This window comes from Tachypleus tridentatus, chromosome 10 (genome assembly GCF_004210375.1).
Source record: "Tachypleus tridentatus isolate NWPU-2018 chromosome 10, ASM421037v1, whole genome shotgun sequence".
Classification (NCBI taxonomy): Eukaryota; Metazoa; Arthropoda; class Merostomata; order Xiphosura; family Limulidae; genus Tachypleus; species Tachypleus tridentatus.
Genome location: NC_134834.1, coordinates 61,890,097 through 61,910,933, shown reverse-complemented (window position 1 = coordinate 61,910,933; position 20,837 = coordinate 61,890,097). Strand labels below are relative to the sequence as shown.

The window sequence follows — 20,837 nt, the reverse complement described above, 5'->3', positions numbered from 1 at the left end:
CATTTATTGTTTGTGGTTGTATATTGTTTTTTGGTACCGTGTCCGTAGCTGCTTTTAGAAGACACTCCATGATTATTTGACTGTAACAATCAATCTCTGATTCCTTATTCGTTGTATGTTTAATTTTGTCTGGTAGTATGTTGTCCAATACTTTTTGAAATTCTTGCCAATTTGCTTTTTTTGTAATCAAATTTGTCTTGCCTACAGATTTTATTTTTATGGGAGGTGAGATCGAAAACACATCATATTGGGAGATGGTCGCTGTCAACATCTTTTTCCACATTAAAATTTATTATCTTTTGCCTAATATTGCAAGAGGTGAGACAGATGTCTAGGATATCATTAGAATTTGTTGCATAGGTAGTATGGGTAGGTGTATTATCATTAATAAGGGATATGTTATTATTATCTATGAATTGTAATAGGTGTCTGCCATTGGAGTTTGTGGATTTACAACCAAAGTTCCTATGTTTGTAATTCAGATCACCTATTATTATTGTATTTTGGTTGTGGGAAAAGATGTTGTAGATGAGATTTATGTCTATGCACTTTGTTGGAGAACAGTATAATCCTGCTATTGTTATTATCGAGTGTTTTTCTAAGAGGATATCAACCACTGTATTTTCATTGCTGCTGTTCATTTGGATTTCAGTAACTGAAAGGTGGTTTTTATATAATAACATAATTCCTCTGTTAATGTCTTGATTATTTCTTTCATTTCTTCTTATTGACGTATAGTTACATATTTTGAATCTATTCTTGGGATAAATTAGTGTTTCACTTATGATAAGAATATCAGATTTAATATCTGTTATTAAATCTTCGATCTCGTGTTTCTTGGAAGCAAGTGCACCTTGGATGTTGATGCTTAGAACTGTGAATTTTAAGATTTTAGCATGCATCCTGTAATTGTTGTTATTAGTTGCGGTATGTGTAGTGTTATGGTTTATGCTATTTTTCGATTGGTTCGGTTTTGTAAATTCTGTAATGAACTCTGTAAGAATGTCTTTAATTAAGTTTACTATTAGATTTGTTTCAACGTTTGTGTTTTCTTTTACTGTAAGATTGTTTTCTTGGTTGCTTGTTGTATCTGTGATTTTGTTTTGTTCTTGTAAATTGGTTACTGTTTTCGTTGAATTTTGTTGTTCCTTTGTTAGTGGTTTTGGTTGTGTAATATTTTCTTTCAACTTTTGTGCATATGTAATTGGTCCTGTAGTTGTGTGTGTTTAGTGTATTATCTTGTGTTGGTTTTATTGTTTTATTTCATAGATGCGTTGTTTTATCTGTTTGTATTTGTCACATCCTTTATAATTTGCTGTGTGTGTTTTTCCACAGTTACAGCATTTTGGTGTAGCTTGTTCTTTTTTACAAGCAGATATGTGGTGTTCACCGCCACATCCGCAACACCTCGGTGTTGCAAGACATGCTGCTGAAACGTGTCCATATCGTTGGCAATTAAAACACTGTGTAATTACTACTGCTGGTGTTTTTGATTGTTACACTCGGAATTTTTGGTATCACAAAATGATACCATTGTTTATCAGTTCGAAAATATTAAGGGAATCTCAAAGAGAATGTTTCGTTCTTTCAGTTTAGTGCCTCTAGGATCTAAACATCCACCCTCGTGTTTGCCGTGCATGGCGACCAGTGTAAGGGTGAGAGGACCCTGGTGGTTGAGGGGTCCAATCCTAATACACCACTTTGGCCTTTAACTCCTGTAGAGGCCCGGCATGGCTAAGCGTGTTAAGGCGTGCGACTGGTAATCTGAGGGTCACGGGTTCTCATCCCCGTAGCGCCAAACATGCTCGCCCTTTCAGCCGTAGGGGCGTTATAATGTGACTGTCAATCCCACTATTCGTTGGTAAAAAAAGTAGCCCAAGAGTTGGCGGTGGGTGGTGATGACTAGCTGCCTTCCCTCTAGTCTTACACTGTTAAATTAGGGACGGCTAGTACAGATAGCCCTCAAGTAGCTTTGTGCGAAATTCAAAAACAAAACAAAAAAAACAACTCCTGTAGACGGGCGACCTTGGCCTCCACCTCCAGGGTCCATCGGATGGCTCACTTGGGCGAGGGATAATCAATTACCATTGTTGGGTGTCCTCAACTAGTGTTGTGGACATTGTGTGTCTGATGCTGGTGTTTGGGTACTGTGCTCACAAAACCCTCATCAAAACAAAATAGTGAAAAAACAGTCCATAGGTAAACGACCATGTCTTGAAGATTCTGAACAGCACTCTTCAATCTCTTCAACATCTGTACTTCTTATACTATATTCTTTTTCAGATAAATCTTTAGGGCACATTTCTCTTTTTTTTATTGAGAAGGGATTAATGGCTTGATGGCTCTCCTAAGTCCGTCAAAAAGCTTTATTCTGGTGACGCATTAGTGGAAACATCCTCTCCTAAACACAGTTAACTCCTCTTGAATTCGAAGGTCATTGTGGATATACCCATTGCTACTTTGAATTCGTTACGAAGAGTTGTTGTTAATAAAGATTTGAACATCTCCAAGTTGGAGATCTGCAGTGTGGTATATCTCAACTCGCAAAGATGGAATTATGGTGCTGGACTATGTTCCAGGTTTGACGTTTAAAACATCACGTCCACAACCATCAAGGCAAGTTATCTAAATTGCAAGGTACGGACATATGTTCTGAACCCTCTTAAATGTTTCCAATGTCAGTGGTTCGGTCATTCAGACAAAATGTCATGGTTTCTAACGTGTGCTTATTGCAGTGGCAAGGACCATGATGTTATTGAGTGTGAAATAGACTCTCGTTGTGTTAACTGTAGTGGCTCTCGTCAATCTTACTTTTGTTCATGCCCTAGGTGGGTGGAAGAAAAAGATGTACAACGTTTGAAAATGGTTCACAACATTTCTTATCCCGAGGTTCGAAAGTGAGTGTTCACCACTCCATCTCAGATGTATGCTCCTGCACTTCATACCACTGCTACAGTAGGAGTGCAGACGGATCTTTCTGTGTCTGACAGAATTGCCCTTAAACCATGTGAAAAGTTTTTCGCTCTTCGGTTCCGATTTCGTGCATTTCCTCGGATCTGTCTTCTTTTCCAGCCCTGAGATGCAGAATGATTATTCGATCACGCCCTCAATCGCTAGAATTTTCTTCTAACGATAGAGACCTGCCCAATCGACCCAAGATAGGATCCATGGAGATCAATAGATATCCTTTGAATAAAGAAAAATGATGTGCTTAAGAACAAAATGGTTCTCCACCCAATTCACCTAGACATAATTAAAAATGGTCAGTTTACAGTGGAACTGTCGAGATGTACGTTTTAATTTCGATGACTTCAAAGTACTGATTGTTTCTTACAATCCTGTGTATCTTTCCTCGCAGGAAACATTTCTGAAACCTGTTGATACAGTCACTTTTCAGCAGTTTTCTTAATACAGAAATGAAAGGTTGTGTGATGAACTAGTGCATGGAGGGATGACACTACTGGTCGATCAGCATGTCACACCTTTGGAAGTTGTGGCCATCCGTATTTCCTTGGGTAATATCATCACTCTTTTCTGTACCCGTTTCCTAAAGAGACCTTCTGATCAATCAGACCATGATGCACTGGTCAAACAGTTGTTGGCCACTTTTTTAATCCTAGGGACTTTAATGGACATAAACCCCTCTGGGAAGTGCTGATATTGATTTGAGGGATCGCTGTGCAGGGTGTATGCTTTCAGATCACATCCTTTCTCTCTTCAATACTGGTTCTTGTAATTATTTTTTTTGCACTTAGTCAGTCTTTTACTGCAATTAATCTCACAGTCTGCTCTCCCTTCACTGTTCTCCCACTTTTCGCAGAGTTCACAGTAACTCGTGGAGCAGTGATTATTTTCTTATCGTGTTGAGAGACTGGCTGTTGTCGATGCCACCCGACCAGTGCTCCCCAGTGGAAGATGGACCAAGCCAACTGGCCCTCTTTCTCTACTTTCACGAAAGTCCTGTAAGCCATTTGTAGATGACTGCATAGCAGCAGTGACTGACTGTATTATACAGGCAACTGCTTAACATATTCCTAAAACCTTGACGTCTTCCACAGTATCCTCCTCTGTGGTGGAATCTTGCCTGTCACATTGTACAGAAGGCTCAAAAACGGGCTCTGGATACCTTTCATAGGTATTCCACACTTTCGAAATGCATCACTTATCAGCAGGCTCATACATATTCTCGGCAGGTAAGACGTCAAAACCAGAAGGACTACTAGATTACATTTACAACCAGCATCTCTTCTACCACCAGTTCCAAAGTCATATGGAACAAGATTCGGAAGGTCAGTGGGTAGTATAATTCTGTCCCCCTTTCGATCTTGCCCTCTCATGGCCAAAAAGTTGCTGATGCCAAAAGCATTGCTAGTACTCGCGGTTAAAGCTTTTGCTGGATATATAGCGCTTCTGCTTCATCCTCCACCTTAGTCATCAATACTCGGGCAGAGCGATCGCGTTTTCTTTTCAGGCTGATTGTTTTACTGGTGGATCTAAAGTTCGCTCTTTATCAGCCTGGCAGCACATTGGTCGTACCTGATGGTATATACTACGAGATTCTGCACCATCTTTCTCCTTCTGTTGCTATATTTCTAGTTTTTAACTGATGTGTGACACCAGGCTATTTTTCTACCTTTTTCTAAGCTTGAAAAGGATCCAAAGATTCCTTCAAATTACTATCCAATTGCTTTGACGATCTGTCTTTATAAAACCTTAGAGAGGATAGTTAATGCTCGTTTTGTTTGATTCCTCGAATCAAACAACCTCCTCTCGCCCACCTAATATGGATTCCAATGATGCACTCCACTGGGGATCACCTGATTCGAGTTAACGTCAATCAGAAAAGCCTTTCTCAAGCAACATCTTGTGTCAGTATCCTTTGACCTTGAGAAGATTTGTGATACTAAATGAAGGTATGGCATTTTGCAAGACCCACATTTGTGTAGGTTGCATGACCATTTGCCCATTTTTAGTAAAATATTTAATGGGCAGTTGACTCCAAGTTCTTGTAGATTTCACAAACTTCTGTTTTTTCCTACAGGCGGATCTCTCTGTGCCTCCAAATGAATAGTTCACAAACCAAATGAAGTCTTTTGACCTTCAGGGTTGAAAAAGTTGATGAATCAACTTCAACACCCATCTCTGCTTCTATCATGCATTCCACCAAACCTCAAAATCCACTTTCTTTCGTTTTTGATACGAGCATTTCGTCAGGTAAATCTTCTCCACCCACCCCAAGTTGCAAAATGATCTTTCGTTCATGTCCTCAGTTGCTTGAATTCTCTTCCAGCATCAAAGACCTGCACAATCGACCCAGGGCAGGGTTCATAGAGGTCGACAGATTTCCTTTGAATAAAGACAGTAAAGAAAAAAGACGTGGTCATAAATAGAAGTGTTCTCCACGTAATTCGTCTACACATAAATAAAAATGGTCACCTTGATACAATGAGACTGTTGAGGTTTATGTTCTAATCTGGATGAAATCAAAACACTGATTCCTTCCTACCATCTTGTATGTCTTTCCTTACAGGAAACATTTCTGAAACCTGCTGATACGGTCATCTTTCAGTGGTTTTCTTTGTACAGAAACGACAGGCTGTGTGATGGATGAGTGCATGGAGAGGTGGCACTGTTTGTTGGTCAGCATGTGCCCACTCTGTCTTTGTCACTCGACACACACTTGGAGGCCGTAGTCATCACTGTTTGTTTTCTCTACCTGTTGCCTGGCGAGACATGACCAATTAGACCTTGATGCTCTCATTGAACAGTTGCCATCTCTCTTTTTAATTCTGGGGGACTTTAATGGACATCATCCCCTTTGGGGAAGTGTTGATATAAATAGGAGAAGTCGCTCTTTAGAGCGTATGCTTTATGATCACAACCTTTCTCTTTTCAATACTGGTTCTTCGACTTATTTTCATGCACCTAGTCAGTCCTTTACTGCTATTGATCTCTTAATTTGCTCCCCTTCACTATTATCCCATTTTTCATGGAGGGTTGACAATAATCCACGAGACAGTGATCATTTTCCTATAATTTTGAGAGAGACTGGTCATGCTTGCTGTCACTTGACCTGCATGCCCTGGTGGAAGCTGGACCAAGCAAACTTGACATCTTTCACTGCTCTCACAGAACTTGATCCTTCTGTCATCTGTAAGCCATCAACAGACGAATGTATGGCAGTAGTAACTCACTGTATTAAACAGTCAGCTGCACTATGTTCTTAAAACCTCGACATGTTTTCCAAGATACCCTCATGGCACGGAAGGCTCAAAAACAGGCCTGGGATACTTTTTGTACGTATCCCACACTCTCACACTACATTGCTTTCTAGCGGGTCCATTCACCTGCTTGGTGGGTAAGATGTCAAAGCCAGGATGATATTTGGATTGAGTTCACAACCAGAATATTTTCTTTCACCAGATAGATACAAAGTCATATGGAAGCTGATACCTGGAGCATTGCCAATACTCGAGGCAAAAGCTTTTACCAGGTATCTAGAATTTCTATTTCTTCCTCCACCTTCTTAGCCATTAAAACTCGAGCAGAGCAATCACTTCTTTCCTTTCAAGCTGATTTTCTCTAATTATAATCATTCCTTTACACTGGTGGAACTCAAACTGGCCCTTCAATGATCTAGCAATTTAATCAGTCAGACCTGATGATGCACACTATGAAATACTGTGCCATCTGCCTCCTGCTTCTCTTCTGATTGTTTTTAACCAGATATGATGGGAGAATGTCTTTCCTGATATCTGGCACCAGGCTATTGTCCTGTTTTCTCTAAGCCAGGACAGGATTCAAAGCTTCCTTCAAACTACCATCCAATTGCTTTGACGAGCTGTCTCTGTAAGACCTTAAAAAGGATGGTTAATGCTCGTTTTGTTTGGCTTCTCGAATCAAACACTCTCCTCTCGCCTACCGAATGTGGCTTCTGATGATAGAGCTTCACCATGGACCACTTGATTTGACTTGAAACGTCCATCAGAGAAGCCTTTCTCAAACAACAACATCTTGTATAAATATTCTTTGACATTGAGAAGGCTTATGATACAACATGGAGGTATGGCACTCTGCAAGAGCTCCATATATGTGGATTACGTGGATATTTGCCAATTTTTATTAACATTTTTTTAATGGACAAAAGATTCCAAGTTCCTGTAGAAACAAACGAGGGTCGAACACACATAAACTTGGAATCTTTTGTCCATTAAAAAAATGTTAATAAAAATTGGCAAATATCCACGTGATATACTTTATACTGAAAAGTGTGACACTCAAAACACTTTTCAGTATAAAGATTAATACCATCACTGAACAACCCCTTTCACTGTTGCAAGTGATTTCTATGTCAACGAATTTCACACCTCATGCCAGTCGTTAAACATGAGGTATATTGAGTGCCAGCTACAGACTGAAGTCAATTGTTTGCTGAAGTGAACCACAGCAAATGGCTTTACCTTCTCTCGCTCTCTCTCTAAAACCGTTTGCATGCACTTTTGCTGCCAACGGGGTGTTCACCCTGAACACCATATCAGTGAAGTTGTGCTGCCTGTGGTTCCTGAGACAAAGTTTTCAGGGCTTATCTTTGACCATGAGCTAATCTTTATACCACACATCAAGGAGCTACGGGTCAAATGTACAAGAGTACTGAACATCGTCTACGTCCTCTCTTCCACCACTTGGGGAACAGATTGATCTTCCATGCTAAGGATATATTGTGCTCTCATTCGATCAAAACTAGACTATGGATCACTGGTCTATGCCTCTGCCAGGATCTCGATCTTAAAAATGCTGGACCCTTTTCATTATCAGGGACTTTTGCTCTGCATTGTGTCTTTCTATACTTCTCCTGCTCCTTACCAAGCACCCCCTGTGAGGTTATGTTTTCTTTCCTCAGTGGGCCATGTTTTTCAGAACAGACTATCTGCCATTGCTCCTTTTAGCTTTTGTATCCAGGCACAGTTTGATTAATTTAGTCTGTCCTTGGATAACATTGCTGTGTACCCACTGGTCAGCTCATCCCACCATAGCTTATTACAGTCCCCAAATGTGACCTATCTTTAAGTCACCTGAGAAAAGCAGACACTCCAGATTGGAAATACTGTCTGCTATTTACTGAACGTGTTTTGATCCATCCTTCCATTCCTATTTATACAGATTGTTCGAAATCAGGTGACTGTGTGGGTTCTGCCATGGTTTGTTGTGGTTTGGTGGTTGCAGAATCCCCTCAACAGCTTCTGTGTTAACTGCTGAACTGTACGCCATTTCTCTTGCCCTGAATTACATAGAAGCTAAGCAGTACTAAAATTGCACTATTTATACTGAGTCACATAGCTTTTTATTGGCCCTGGAATCGATTCACATTAGTTCTTACCCTGTTCTCGCCGATAGTCAAAACCGACTGGCCCATTTCTCTTTAACATTTACTTCTATCCAGTTTTTCTGGATACTAGGCCACGTTGGTATTCGCGGGAACGAGCTCGTCGACAGTGCAGCTAAATCTGTCTGCTCTGGCACAATCACTGCTGTGCCTGTTCGATACGTGGACTCTGTTCCTGTATTCAAGGCTCGGCTTCGTGCCAGTTGGCAGTTAATTTGGAGCGAGTACCGTGAAAACAAGCTTTTCTAAATAAAATCCTCTATTGAACTCGCCCCCCGCTAGTACAGCGGTATGTCTCCGGATTTACAACGCTAATATCAGGGGTTCGATTCCCCTCGATTGGCTGAGCAGATAGCCCGATGTGGCTTTGCTATAAGAAAAACACACACTCTATTGAACTTTAGCTGTCTTGCTTACGTAAGGATCAGAAAGAGGAAGTTGTTATAACTTGACTATGTATTGGTCAGTTTTTTAACTCATCGTTTTGTTTTATCTGGGACTGATGCACCAATGTGTGTTGTCTGTGTAACACTCGGGTCACAATAAGCCACATTTTACTGCCTTGCTATTGTTAAGACTTTCAATGATGGCATCATTTAAAACATGTTCTGTCCCAAGGTTTATTTGTAACGTTAGACAGTGTATTGGTAATGGTGACACTATCCACCTTAGAATTGATTTAATTATTTTAACTTGCACATTAGACCTTTTTTAATGTGATTCACTTCCAAGAATCAAAGTACATCTAGTTCAATTTGAAATTAGAAAGTGACTGTAACGTCAAATAACTCCTAAACCAGGAATGGAAAGGCCAACTTCAGGTGACTAATGCTGCTGTTTGAAGTAATGACCCGTTAGTCATCCTGGCGAGCTGTAACAATTAACATTTTTCAAAAGTATTTTAAAACTTGTATTACTGTAGTTTTTCTCTTACTGCTGTAGACTAAATGTGAGAAATCAAATTTCATGCTATGTATGTTTTTAATTCAGAAAATTAAACTTTGACTTGCTTTACTGTGATTTCCTTTTATGAATTTTAATACTTTAATTTTAACTTTTTACCGGATGGTTGGCGCAGATAGCCTAGTTGCTTTGTGCCATAAAACACTAAACCACCAACTACACTTTTAGTATGAATATTAATGCCATCACTGGACAACTCCCTCTTATTGTTGCAAACAGGTTCTATGTCAACGACTTCCACATCTCTTGTCAGTTGTTGAACATAAGGTTTATAGAGCAGCAACTACAGATTGCCCTCAATTGTTTACCGAAGTGGACCACAGCAAACGGTTTTAACTTCTCTCAAACCGTCTGCATGCACCTTTGCTGCCAACAGGGTATTCACCCTAATCCTGAACTCTGCCACAGGAACAACGGGAGGCACAACTTCACTAACGTAGAGTTATTGAGTCTTATCTTTGACTATAAGGTGATCTTTATACCACACATCAAGCAGCTACGAGTCAAATGTACAAGAGCACTGAACATCCTCTGTGTTCTCTCTTTCACCTCTTAGGGAGCAGGTTGATGTTCTATGTTAAAGATATATTGTGCTCTCATTTGATCACAACTTGACTATTGTGTCTGGTCTATGGCTCTGCCAGGACCTCGGTCTTGAAGGTGCTGGACCCCGTTCATCATTAGGGGCTTTGGCTCTGCATGAGGGGGGCTTTTCATACTTCCCTAGTTCAGAGTATGTACACAGTCTCGTGAACCTTCTCTACACCTCTGCCATTTGCAACTGTCTTTACTGTGTGCTTCAAAACTTTGATTTTAACCACTGCACCTCACCTGGGATTGTGTTTTCTTTCCTTAGTGAGCCATGGTTTTTCAAAACAGACAATCTGCCATTGTTCATTTTGGCCTTCGTATCCAGGCACAGTTGGATGAATTGAGTTTTTTCTTGGATAGCATTGCTGTATCTACTAGTCAGCCCATCCCACCATGGCTTATTACTATACTAAAGTGTGTGACCTTACTTTGAGTTGTCTGAAAAAATTGGATAATACCGATTAGAAGTATCGTGTTTTATTTGCTGAATATCTTTCAAACCATCCCTCCGTTCCCATTTTTACGAATGGTTCGAAATTGGGTGACTGTGTGGGCTCTGCCATGGTTTGTTGTGGTTCGGTAGTTGCGCACAGAATCTCCTCTACAGTTTCTGTGTTCACTGCCGTACTCTATGCCATTTCTCTTTCCCTGGATCACATAAAAGCTAAGCAGTACTTCAATTGTACTATTTATACTGACTCGCATTTACTTCTCTACTGGTCCTGGAATCGCTACACGTTAGTTCACACCCTGTCCTCGCCGATATTCAAAAGTGACTCGCCCATTTCTCTTTAACATGTAATTCTATTTAATTGTGCTGGATACCATGCCTCGTCGGTATTCGCGGGAACGCGCTCGCTGACTCAGTTAAGTCTGTCTGATCTGGCACTATCACTGCTGTGCCTATTCCTGTATTCAAGTCTCGGCTCCGCGCCAGTTGGCAGTCGACATGGAGTGAGCAACGTGAAGACAAACCTTTTCAAATAAATCCCTCTATTGGACTTTGGCTATTTTATTTCCAAAAGGATCGGAAAGAAGTTGTCCTAACTAGACTATGCATTGGTCACAGTTATTTAACTCATCTTTTTCTTTTATCTGGGACTGATGCACCAATGTGTAGTTGGTGTGACACACATTTTACTGTCATGCCACCGTTACGACATTCAACGACGGCACCATTTTAGATATGTTTTGTCCCATGGTTTACCCCTGACTCTGGACAGTGTCATTGGCGATGGTGACACTGTCCACCTTACAACTGTTTTTAGTTTTCTAAGGGTCATTTGATTCTTTTACGTTAAGTGTTTTAATTTAAAAATTAGACTTTATTTTGTTTTAACATGATTAATTTTTACGTATATTAATAATTTTACTTTTAATTTTTTTACGCTTGTTTGGCGCAGATAGCTTTACCATAAAACGTCAAACAATCAACCACTGGAAATACCTGTGTTGACTCCACCAAATATAATTCTAGGTAACAGCATGGAGTCAAAATAGGGGGTTGTAGTTCGAGTATATAATGTCTACAGTTTATTCAGGGTTTCAGATTCTTAGTTTTTGTTTATTTTGTTTGTTAGATCTTTAGCACAAAAGTATGAACAAATGGTATGGTAGCTAACTTTATACATTGTAATGATAATAAACGTAGCTAGATGATACAGTTCATGATGGTTTACTGTAGCTATTTATTGTTTGATTGCATGATTTCAAGATGTAAAATGTTAAACTGCAGCTGGAAATGTTTAAAACTTGTTTGAGAATATAATTTCTGTGTAACTAAATTCATATATATAATTATATATTATATCATAAGTTTTATATAATGCATAGCAATGGGCATATATTTGCCTAGACTGAGACACAATCCCCACTAAGAACGCATAAATTTTCACCAGTGGGAAAACAACCATTTCAAATAAAACACATCCATGTAAAACATCGTTTTAGATAACCTTCGTGTCTTTTAAAGTAATTCTTCTGTGAATGTGTCTAACAAAATATAATATTATGCATATTGATTTTACCACTTCATATATACACGCTCGCAAACACACAAAATAAGGGCTAGCTCTCTAAAGACGCCCATTGTGTAGTGTACAAAGCGTTGAATATCTACATGTTTCTATCGTTCATTGTTAATCTATTATTGGCTAGTAATTCCTCTGTCATCCTGCACTTAAGTTTTTAAAGGAACACCAAATATTTAAAAAAAGTAACCAACATGTTTAGTATTCCAGGCTTCAAATCCTATTGTTCACTTCACACACAAAACAATAAAGGAATAGTTTTATACTTCAACCATAACGTAATTCAATATAATATCAAAATATAAAATTTTAAATCTAATACAATGCATGTCAAGAAGTTCTCAGTCCTTAATTTTAGGTGACTTAAGTGCTTCACATAAATATTTAGATGGAATTATAAATTCATAAAGAGCAATATCTATTGGGGATTTATTAGTGAGAAACAACGTGTTTTATAAATGACTATTCTTCTACTCACAGGGATAGAAATATTCTAAATTTTCAGCAGGACACATGTCCTGCTGGACAGTGAAACCTGCCAGACATTTGAAATTTTAGCAGGACACCTCCAAATTGTCACCGGACATTACCGAAAACAAGAATCAAGTAGAGACAATTATTATATAAAACAGTATCATTTTATTTATGGCACTGAAACATTATTTCAAAGCAAGTGGCAACAAACCTTGTATCCATTAAAAATGACACATAAATCAAACTGGTAGATTTAGTTATCCAGCACTAAGACATCAGCTGATGTAGACTCAGTATCTCTATTGTCTCTATGTGTGTGAGTTCCATGTGGACTCGCAAATCGTCTGGTTTTTTTTACTGTTCTTACATCAAGATTCTACAGACTTGCACAGTAATTCTGTGCTTGCAAGATCACAGGTCTTATTCTTAGCTAATTTTATTGTCATAAAGTTATTAAGAGAATCATTTATTAGTTTGGACCACCAGTCATTCTTAATAACTGCCATCTGGGAAAATCCACGTTCTGGTTCAGCAGATGACACGGAAATCACCTGCATGAGGCATACCAAGGCCAATACTGTTGATCCAGGGAAAAGTTTACCGTCCTCAACAGTAATTTGACTTAACATGTGGGCCCACAATCCATTTGCACGACTAGCCAGGGACTCATCTGATTTGGGAAGTCTTGTGGCTTTGAGCAGTGTCTCATGTAAGTGAGCTTGGCAAATATAAGCTGCAATGTTTAAACCCTTAGCTTCTAGCAGAGCACCAAAGTGGTCCAATAGTGTCTGGAGTTCATTATGGCTATAAGATGACAATGATTCCTTGCTTTTAGGCCAGTTGCTTGGTTAAAAAATTTGAAAGGCACCAATCAAATTCTTCAAATCTTTCATTCAGATATGTGACAATTTTACCTATGAAGATGGCAGTTTCTTCAGCCATGGATTGAGCAACTGTCTCTTTTGTGGCACTTTTTGAGCCTCTGGCCCTTGTCTGACCACTAATAGCAACCTTTCCTCTAAGTAACCACTTGCTAGTATGTTCACATGTTGTGAGCTCTTTAACAATTTTCTGGGATCTCTCAACATGATTCAGATTGTCCAGCTTCTCTTTGCAAACAGCGAGTTTGTCAGAAACAATGGTCACAGTAGCAGAATTGTCTTCCATTTTGAGACTAAGAGATGTCAAAATAGGCAGAACTGCCAAGAGTATGTTCATGTACAGGATGAATTTAAGGCTTGTCAAAGTACTGTATAATCCTGCAGCTTTCTGTCCACGTTCCCCTTTGTCATGCAGCTTTACTTGATACAAATGCTCCGCTAAAGCTGGCCAGTTATGAGAAACTGACTCCAGAGTGCGCTCTTTGTAAGCCACCCACTGGGTTCCTGTCCCTTTTGTTGGCTTTCTAACAACAATGTTGTTGGCTTTACCAGCTTCTTTGAGGCCAGCCCAGTTCTGTGGCGAATTGTCATAAAACTTCCATAGGTTTTCTAAAAAAGTTTGGATACTATCAAGGCAAGGGATGTCCTTGATGGTCTTCTTAATTGCAAGTTCCAATCTGTGACTAACATAGTGGATCCCTATCATATAAGGTTTTTGCACTTTCAATCTGTTGACAAGTCCTTTATTTGTGCCAAAATTGACAGCTGCCCCATCAGTTGTCAGGCATGCAATTGATTCAAGCCAGTCGGGAAACTTGCCATATATGGACAATGCTAAAAGTACAAAAAAACAGTACCCAATATTAGTTACTTTCTGTTAAACAAATGTAAATTTGTACTTTGGAAAATTCAATTGCTCCATTATCTATTACGCTGGTTGTGCTAGGTTAAGCTCCAATTTTGTCAGTGGTTAATACATGGTTCTTCTTGGTTTAAATCAATTAAGAAATGCTTGAGTTTTCACTTATGTATATTAATAATGGAATGACTATGTAAATCTAAATTAAAACATAAATGTACATGAAATATTGTCTATTTAATTTTTCTTAATTAGGAATCCAGAATAAATCCAGAAAATTCTCATCACATGTAATTAAGAAACCTTAACTTAAGTGCCTGTAGCAAGTGTTCAGAATCAGCATTCTCAACTGATTGCAGACACAGGAAGTGGATTACTGGGTAACAGTCACTGTCCAAGTATCTTACATAGACTATCTCCTGCTCAATGTTGGCAGTGTCTGTTGAGCCGTCAGTCATAATGCCAAAGAATAATGAGGTGTGCAGACGAGATCTGACATAACGAATTATATTGCAGAAACAATTAGAGTTAAAGATAACTGCTTGTTTGTCATTGGCATAATGTTCTGTTAAGTTCATACCAAAGTTGTGCTCCTGCAGCAACAGAAGCTCTTGAAAATTGCTGAATTGTTAGGTATTCAAAGCCATATAAAGGGCAGTCCTGAACAGCACAAGTAAACGATCTTTCTTAGTCTGGTTAAGATTGCTCAATTCTTTCATCATGGGAGTTAAATTATGTGTTTCTTTTGCTGTCTTAGCTTGACAACTTAGACTGTGGGCGCGACTGTTTTCATGCTCCTTAACAGCACTTACTCTCAGGTTGGAAGATCCTGTTATCAAGGTGTTCTGTCTTCCACTACTTTGGTCATATTTCTGACAAATTGAGCAAAACATTAGTCCGGTAGAGTTATTATACTCCAGCCATGGTCGGCCTCTATTCTATTCATCTTGCAACAACGAGTAGGCTTAGCGCCAGTACTAGCGGAAACAGTTTTTGCTTTAACACTTGGGCTTGGGTCAACAAGCTTGGGTTTTTTCACTCGGGGTTCCGTAGTATTGTCTTCTGATTCATTAGTCTTGCTCGTGAAGCCAAACTGAAATAGATCGTGAAACATTTCCGTTTTTTTATTATCAGATGCCATGGTCAGAAAGCCATGAATGTTTGGCAGTCACCTGATTATCCAGGACGGCATGGATAAGGCAACTTAAAAAGCGCATTTTGTGAGCGTTTACGACCGTTTTAAAAATTTGCTTTTTTTTTGTCTTAAATTAAATCTTAAATTTTGCAAGTTATTTTCCACTTGTTATAGAATATACTTTTAAGCAAAATCTTTGGGCTGTGCATACACAGCTTTTGCCTCGTTTATTTTTAAGGAGACGATGTATTTGTGTCCGATATGTTAGGAATATGACCACCGGTCACGATGTCCGGTGATAGATGGGAAAGTGTCGGTCAAACTTGACTTTTTAATGGACATGTCCGGCTTTAAATAAAAAATTTCGATCCCTGACTCATTTTCACCCGCCACCAAACACATGTGACGTATTAGACTAAATAAAAGACCCATTCATTTATGAATTAAGGCAACCAATGTCACGGTTCGTCAAGAACTCTCAAGCGTCTACTTTCTTCATATCGTGCACACTTCACCCCCGACATTGCAGGAATTCTCACCAGTTTACAACTACACCAAAACCTATTGTTATTCATTCAACAAAATTCTTAATAGTAATCTGTGACAATTAATCACATGTATAAATAACAACCACAAATTAGACGGTACTCGGTACACATAATGAAAGTTGCTAGTATAGCTACAGATCGTATACTCCATCAATCTCAAGACAACATTCAAACAAGTTCTGGATACCAACTCCTAAAATATATACACAAAATTATAGAGCATAGGCGTCTCAAAAGAAAACGTTACATTTCACGAGACCTTGCTCTCAAAAATAGAATAAGCGCACAAATAAAGTTTGTTTTGAAATTTTGCGCAAAGCTACACGAGGGCTATCTGCGCTAGCCGTCAATACTTTAGTAGTGTAAGACTACAAGGAAAGCAGCTAGTTATCACCACCCACCGCCAACTCTTGGGTTACTCTTTTACCAAATAATAGGGGGATTAACCGTAACATTATAATGCCCCCACGGCTGAAAGGGCGAGCATGTTTAGCGTGACGAGGGTTCGAACCCGCGACCCTTGTATTACAAGTCGAGCGCCCCTAACCATGTGGCCATGCCGGGCACATAAATAAAGCAAAATATTAAAATGTTAACAGAAACTAATTGATCTTAATTATATAATAACTTATAAAACTTGCAAAGTAATTCTAAGTACTTTGGAGGAGGGTATCATTATCATCTACAAAAACTGGTTTCATCCAATAATACATAATGTTTCAGCTAAAACAGATTCCAATAAAGCTAGCTTACTGGCTTATTACAAAACTTGCTTCAGTATTGTATTTTGAATTTCATTGACTTCTTTCATACCAAGTATATCTTATTAATTATAATAATAATGTCGCTATAGGTTTTGTGTACTGTTTGGCTGCCTCACGTTGGAAAGACATTTACCTTTTTACGAAAAATACTGGTGGCTTAAACCTAACAAAGTCTGTGTTACACAAGCCTACAGCAGTTATGTCGTGCTAAGATCTCTCACTCAACCTTTTAACAGAACAGCTAGTTATCAAACCGGTTATTTAATATGGCTACCGTCTTTACTAATTAATTAGAAATTCAGAAATCATTGCTCGAGGTGTATCACTGTAAAACGGCAGGCTATTCACGGTCAGAAAGCTTTCAGCTAATGATAAAAACTTTATTTTACATAATGCGTTCCATATTATACATGGTTACATTCCCATCAATCCAAATTTGAATGTATAAGGAAGAAACACGGGAAATAAACTGAAGTATGGGAGACGGGCACCCCCTGAACATGAAGTAAAGAGTAGGCATTCTCACGTGGTCCCGCAGGGCTACATCACTGGTCAACAGTGAAAGTTAGGCTAAACGTCACTTGTACTTGTTGAAACTCAAAAATACCAAAATAATTGTTTGTTTGTTTTGGAATTTCGCACAAAGCTACTCGAGGGCTATCTGTGCTAGCCGTCCCTAATTTAGCAGTGTAAGACTAGAGGGAAGGCAGCTAGTCATCACCACCCACCGCCAACTCTTGGGCTACTCTTTTACCAACGAATAGTGGGATTGACCGTCACATTATAACGCCCCCACGGCTGAAAGAGCGAGCATGTATGGCGCGACGGGGATGCGAACCCGCGACCCTCAGATTACGAGTCGCACGCCTTAACACGCTTGGCCATGCCGGGCTTGCTTCAGTAACTTCTCTGAATTTCGATACTTAGTACCACAATAAAATAAAATACTGCATCTCAGAACGGTTGGTATGGGTATTAACACTTTTACTGATAAGAGAAGAACAACATTGTTCTCTACTTATCAATACAAGTGCTAATACCTATACCAGCCGTTCTGAGATACATTTTTATTTCAAGTGGGTTTTTTGTCATCCAAAAAATAATAATAATAAACGACTTCGTACATTCGGAACCTCTCGCTTTTCACTAAGTGATTCCAAATAAACAACACAAACGAAAACATATCAACCACTTAACACAATCCGATAAACAGAATAAGTTACTATGACATAGTGAAAATCAACATAAAAATGCTTTAAAAAATCAACCATCTGGACATAATGAAGTTAAAATTATTGTTTTAAAGAAGTTTCAAATTTGTGACTACTTCATTTAGCTGACATTATAAACTTAACTCTAAGTCGTTAATATCTGGGTACTTGAAAACAAACAATTACTACCGTAATACTTTAAAAAAAATGAAGGACAATATCGAACCTAGGTAACTTCTGCCAAGTTAACTTGTTCAGCTGTCTTGGAAAGTTAATGGTGAAAATTATATTGAACAGTCTAGCATATTTGTGACGTCCAAAACACATCAAGGAAAACAACAAACCACCTCACGTGACTAACTGAATCAATAAATAAATCATTTGATAATAATCAGGTAACGATAGATATATTTCTAGATGTTAAAAAACATTTGAAAGTGTCTGACCTGATGCCATAAAATACGAGATAAAAAGTTAGATATTAAAGAAACTGTAATCAGACGGATATCAAACGACACGCTATCCAATCCATTCAGTACCATGGTAGGAGTTCCGAAAGGATTCGTCCTTTTACTTCCCTTATACAAGAGGTTTAAAGTTCATATCCAAAACCCCAACACATTGATACACAATTCCAGCAACCGATTAACAACGCTATAGAATTCACTACCACCAAAACTAATTTTACGCTCAATGAACAAAACTACCTTCAAATAAAAGCCAAATTATGGAGAATCCCGTGTTACCAATTCTAGCCAACATTTTTATGACACAGATTGAATCTTAAGCGATCAATTCAGCTTTACGCCCACCGCTGTACTGGTACAGGTATGTTGACGATACAATTGTTGGATTCACATCTATAGAACACACACTTAGTTTTTTTAACCACATTAACTCTACACACCCCAACATTAAATTAACTTGTGAACAAAAAACTACCCAACTAGCATTTCTTAACTTCAAGAGCAAAAGAAGCGATACCCAATTCAAAACAAAAATCCACAGAAAAATCGCCCATACTAAAGCATACATTCCATGGGACTCAACACATAAAACAAAACAAAAACTCAATATATTAAGAAAACAAATAAATATAGCCACATAACTATGTTCACCTGATAAAATTAATGATGAAATCAACAAAATAAAACAACACTTCATTAACATCAACAAATTTCCTCCAAAAACTGTTGGAATATTATACGCACACACCTAGATCAACAACAAACAAACAATAATAAATACCAAGATACAACAAACTACAAAACCTTACACTGCTGCTTGTCATATATTCCCGCCATCAGTAGAAAAAAAAACATTTGGAAAAACTTAACAAAACAACATTCCAGTAAACACCAAATTTATTCCAAAACCAGGTACAAAACTAAATTCCATACTATATAAAAATTACACTGACAAATACATCACCAACATTATTTATAAAATACAATGCAACAACTGTCACGACTTTTCTATTGGAGAAACAAGTATTTTTACTTCAAGTGGGTTTCTCGTCATCTAGAAGAACACATCCGCAAAATGAAGATTATTGTTGTGAATGGTCTAAAAGACCACTGAAATAAAGTTGGCATACCTCTTGGCACTATTAACAAGATATAAACTCATTTCAAGTTAACGGGTGTTCCCAAGCAAAAGTACAAAAAACTTCGTATTGAAACTGAGTGCCTTTTTCCACGAGGAAAATGGCTGAAATTACCCAGTAATAATTACATTTGACTAAATATCCTTTACTTGTATTTAACATGGTCTTGGAAACTGGTGTAGCATACAGTAGAAAATTTCAAAATATATTGTCTAAGATTTACCTAACATAGAAGTGGTTACCATAGAAATTTCTATATAGGGTAATAGTGAGTAACGGTGTATCAGGACGGCTGGTATTGATATTTACACTTTCACCAATGAAGTAGAAAACAACCTTTTGATCTTCTTAGGTCATCTTCAGGTGAACAATAAATTTGGGCGTGTTCTGTACAAGATTAGGGTGTGGTTTTAGATGAATAGTCGAAAAATGTGTTGTAAAAGAAGATACACGTACTAAATGTGTCGACCATACACAAATGGTATAAAATGCATCTTAGTAAAGCCAGTAATAAATTTAATTTTAATGGTAATTTTCAAGACAAGAGAATAATGATCTGCAAAACAGGCTTACATTTTAATCCTTGTCTTTATAGGAACTCGAACATCAGTACTCCCCTAGTAGGTGGTCCAACAGGTTTACGCCAGATGACGTCATAAAACATTTTTTCACCTGTATAGCTAAAGGTATGATAATCAAAACTTGTCAATTAAATTTGTCAGAGATATTAGGTGTACATACACTACTGGCCAGAATCGTAAGGTCAATGAACATAAAGAACAAATATGCATTTTGCATTGTTAGACTCAATCACTTATTTGAGCAGAGCTTCGAAAGATGAAAATAAGAAAAGAGAAAATAAAAATAAAAATAAATTAGCATTTAATAGGGAAAATGTGAACACTATGAAATTAGCCTAAATACTAGCTGGTCAAATGTTTAATACTATACCAAAAAGAAGTCCTAAACAGGGTAGGAAAAGCCCAACAAGAGGTCTCAGTAGTGAGTTGTACGGCCGTCATTGTAAATAGCTTCAAACATTCGCTTTGGCATGGTCGATATAAGCGTTTGCAGAAGGCTGGCTGGAATGTTATTCCAAGTGGCGAAGTTGGCTTCACGAAGATTATGCACTGTTTGAAATTGATCTCACATGCACTTTTGTCTCCTAAGCATGTGTATTGTGATTATATAAAAAAGGAGGGATATAAAATAAGAATGTGCGAGGATTTTCACTCATTAACTGTGATAAATGCTCATTAATCGGGAAACTATAGATATTTTACAAGGAAGGTTTAGAGGTTTCTGACATTACAAACCGTTTAACTTTAGTGAATTAACTTCGAACGTTGGTACTTTTACGAGAACATTAGATATATTCGTAGAAGAGAAGTC

The 20,837-nt window shown here is 38.2% G+C and overlaps 1 protein-coding gene across 1 annotated transcript in view; it reads left to right on the top strand.

The window, feature by feature from the left end:
* The window catches only part of LOC143229409 (kynurenine formamidase-like), a 48,692-nt gene that overhangs the window by 7,651 nt on the left and 20,204 nt on the right, over positions 1-20,837 (top strand). The window contains exon 2 of the mRNA XM_076461720.1: positions 20,041-20,131. Coding sequence (XP_076317835.1) covers positions 20,041-20,131 — 91 coding nt within the window. The remainder of the gene's footprint in view (positions 1-20,040; positions 20,132-20,837) is intronic.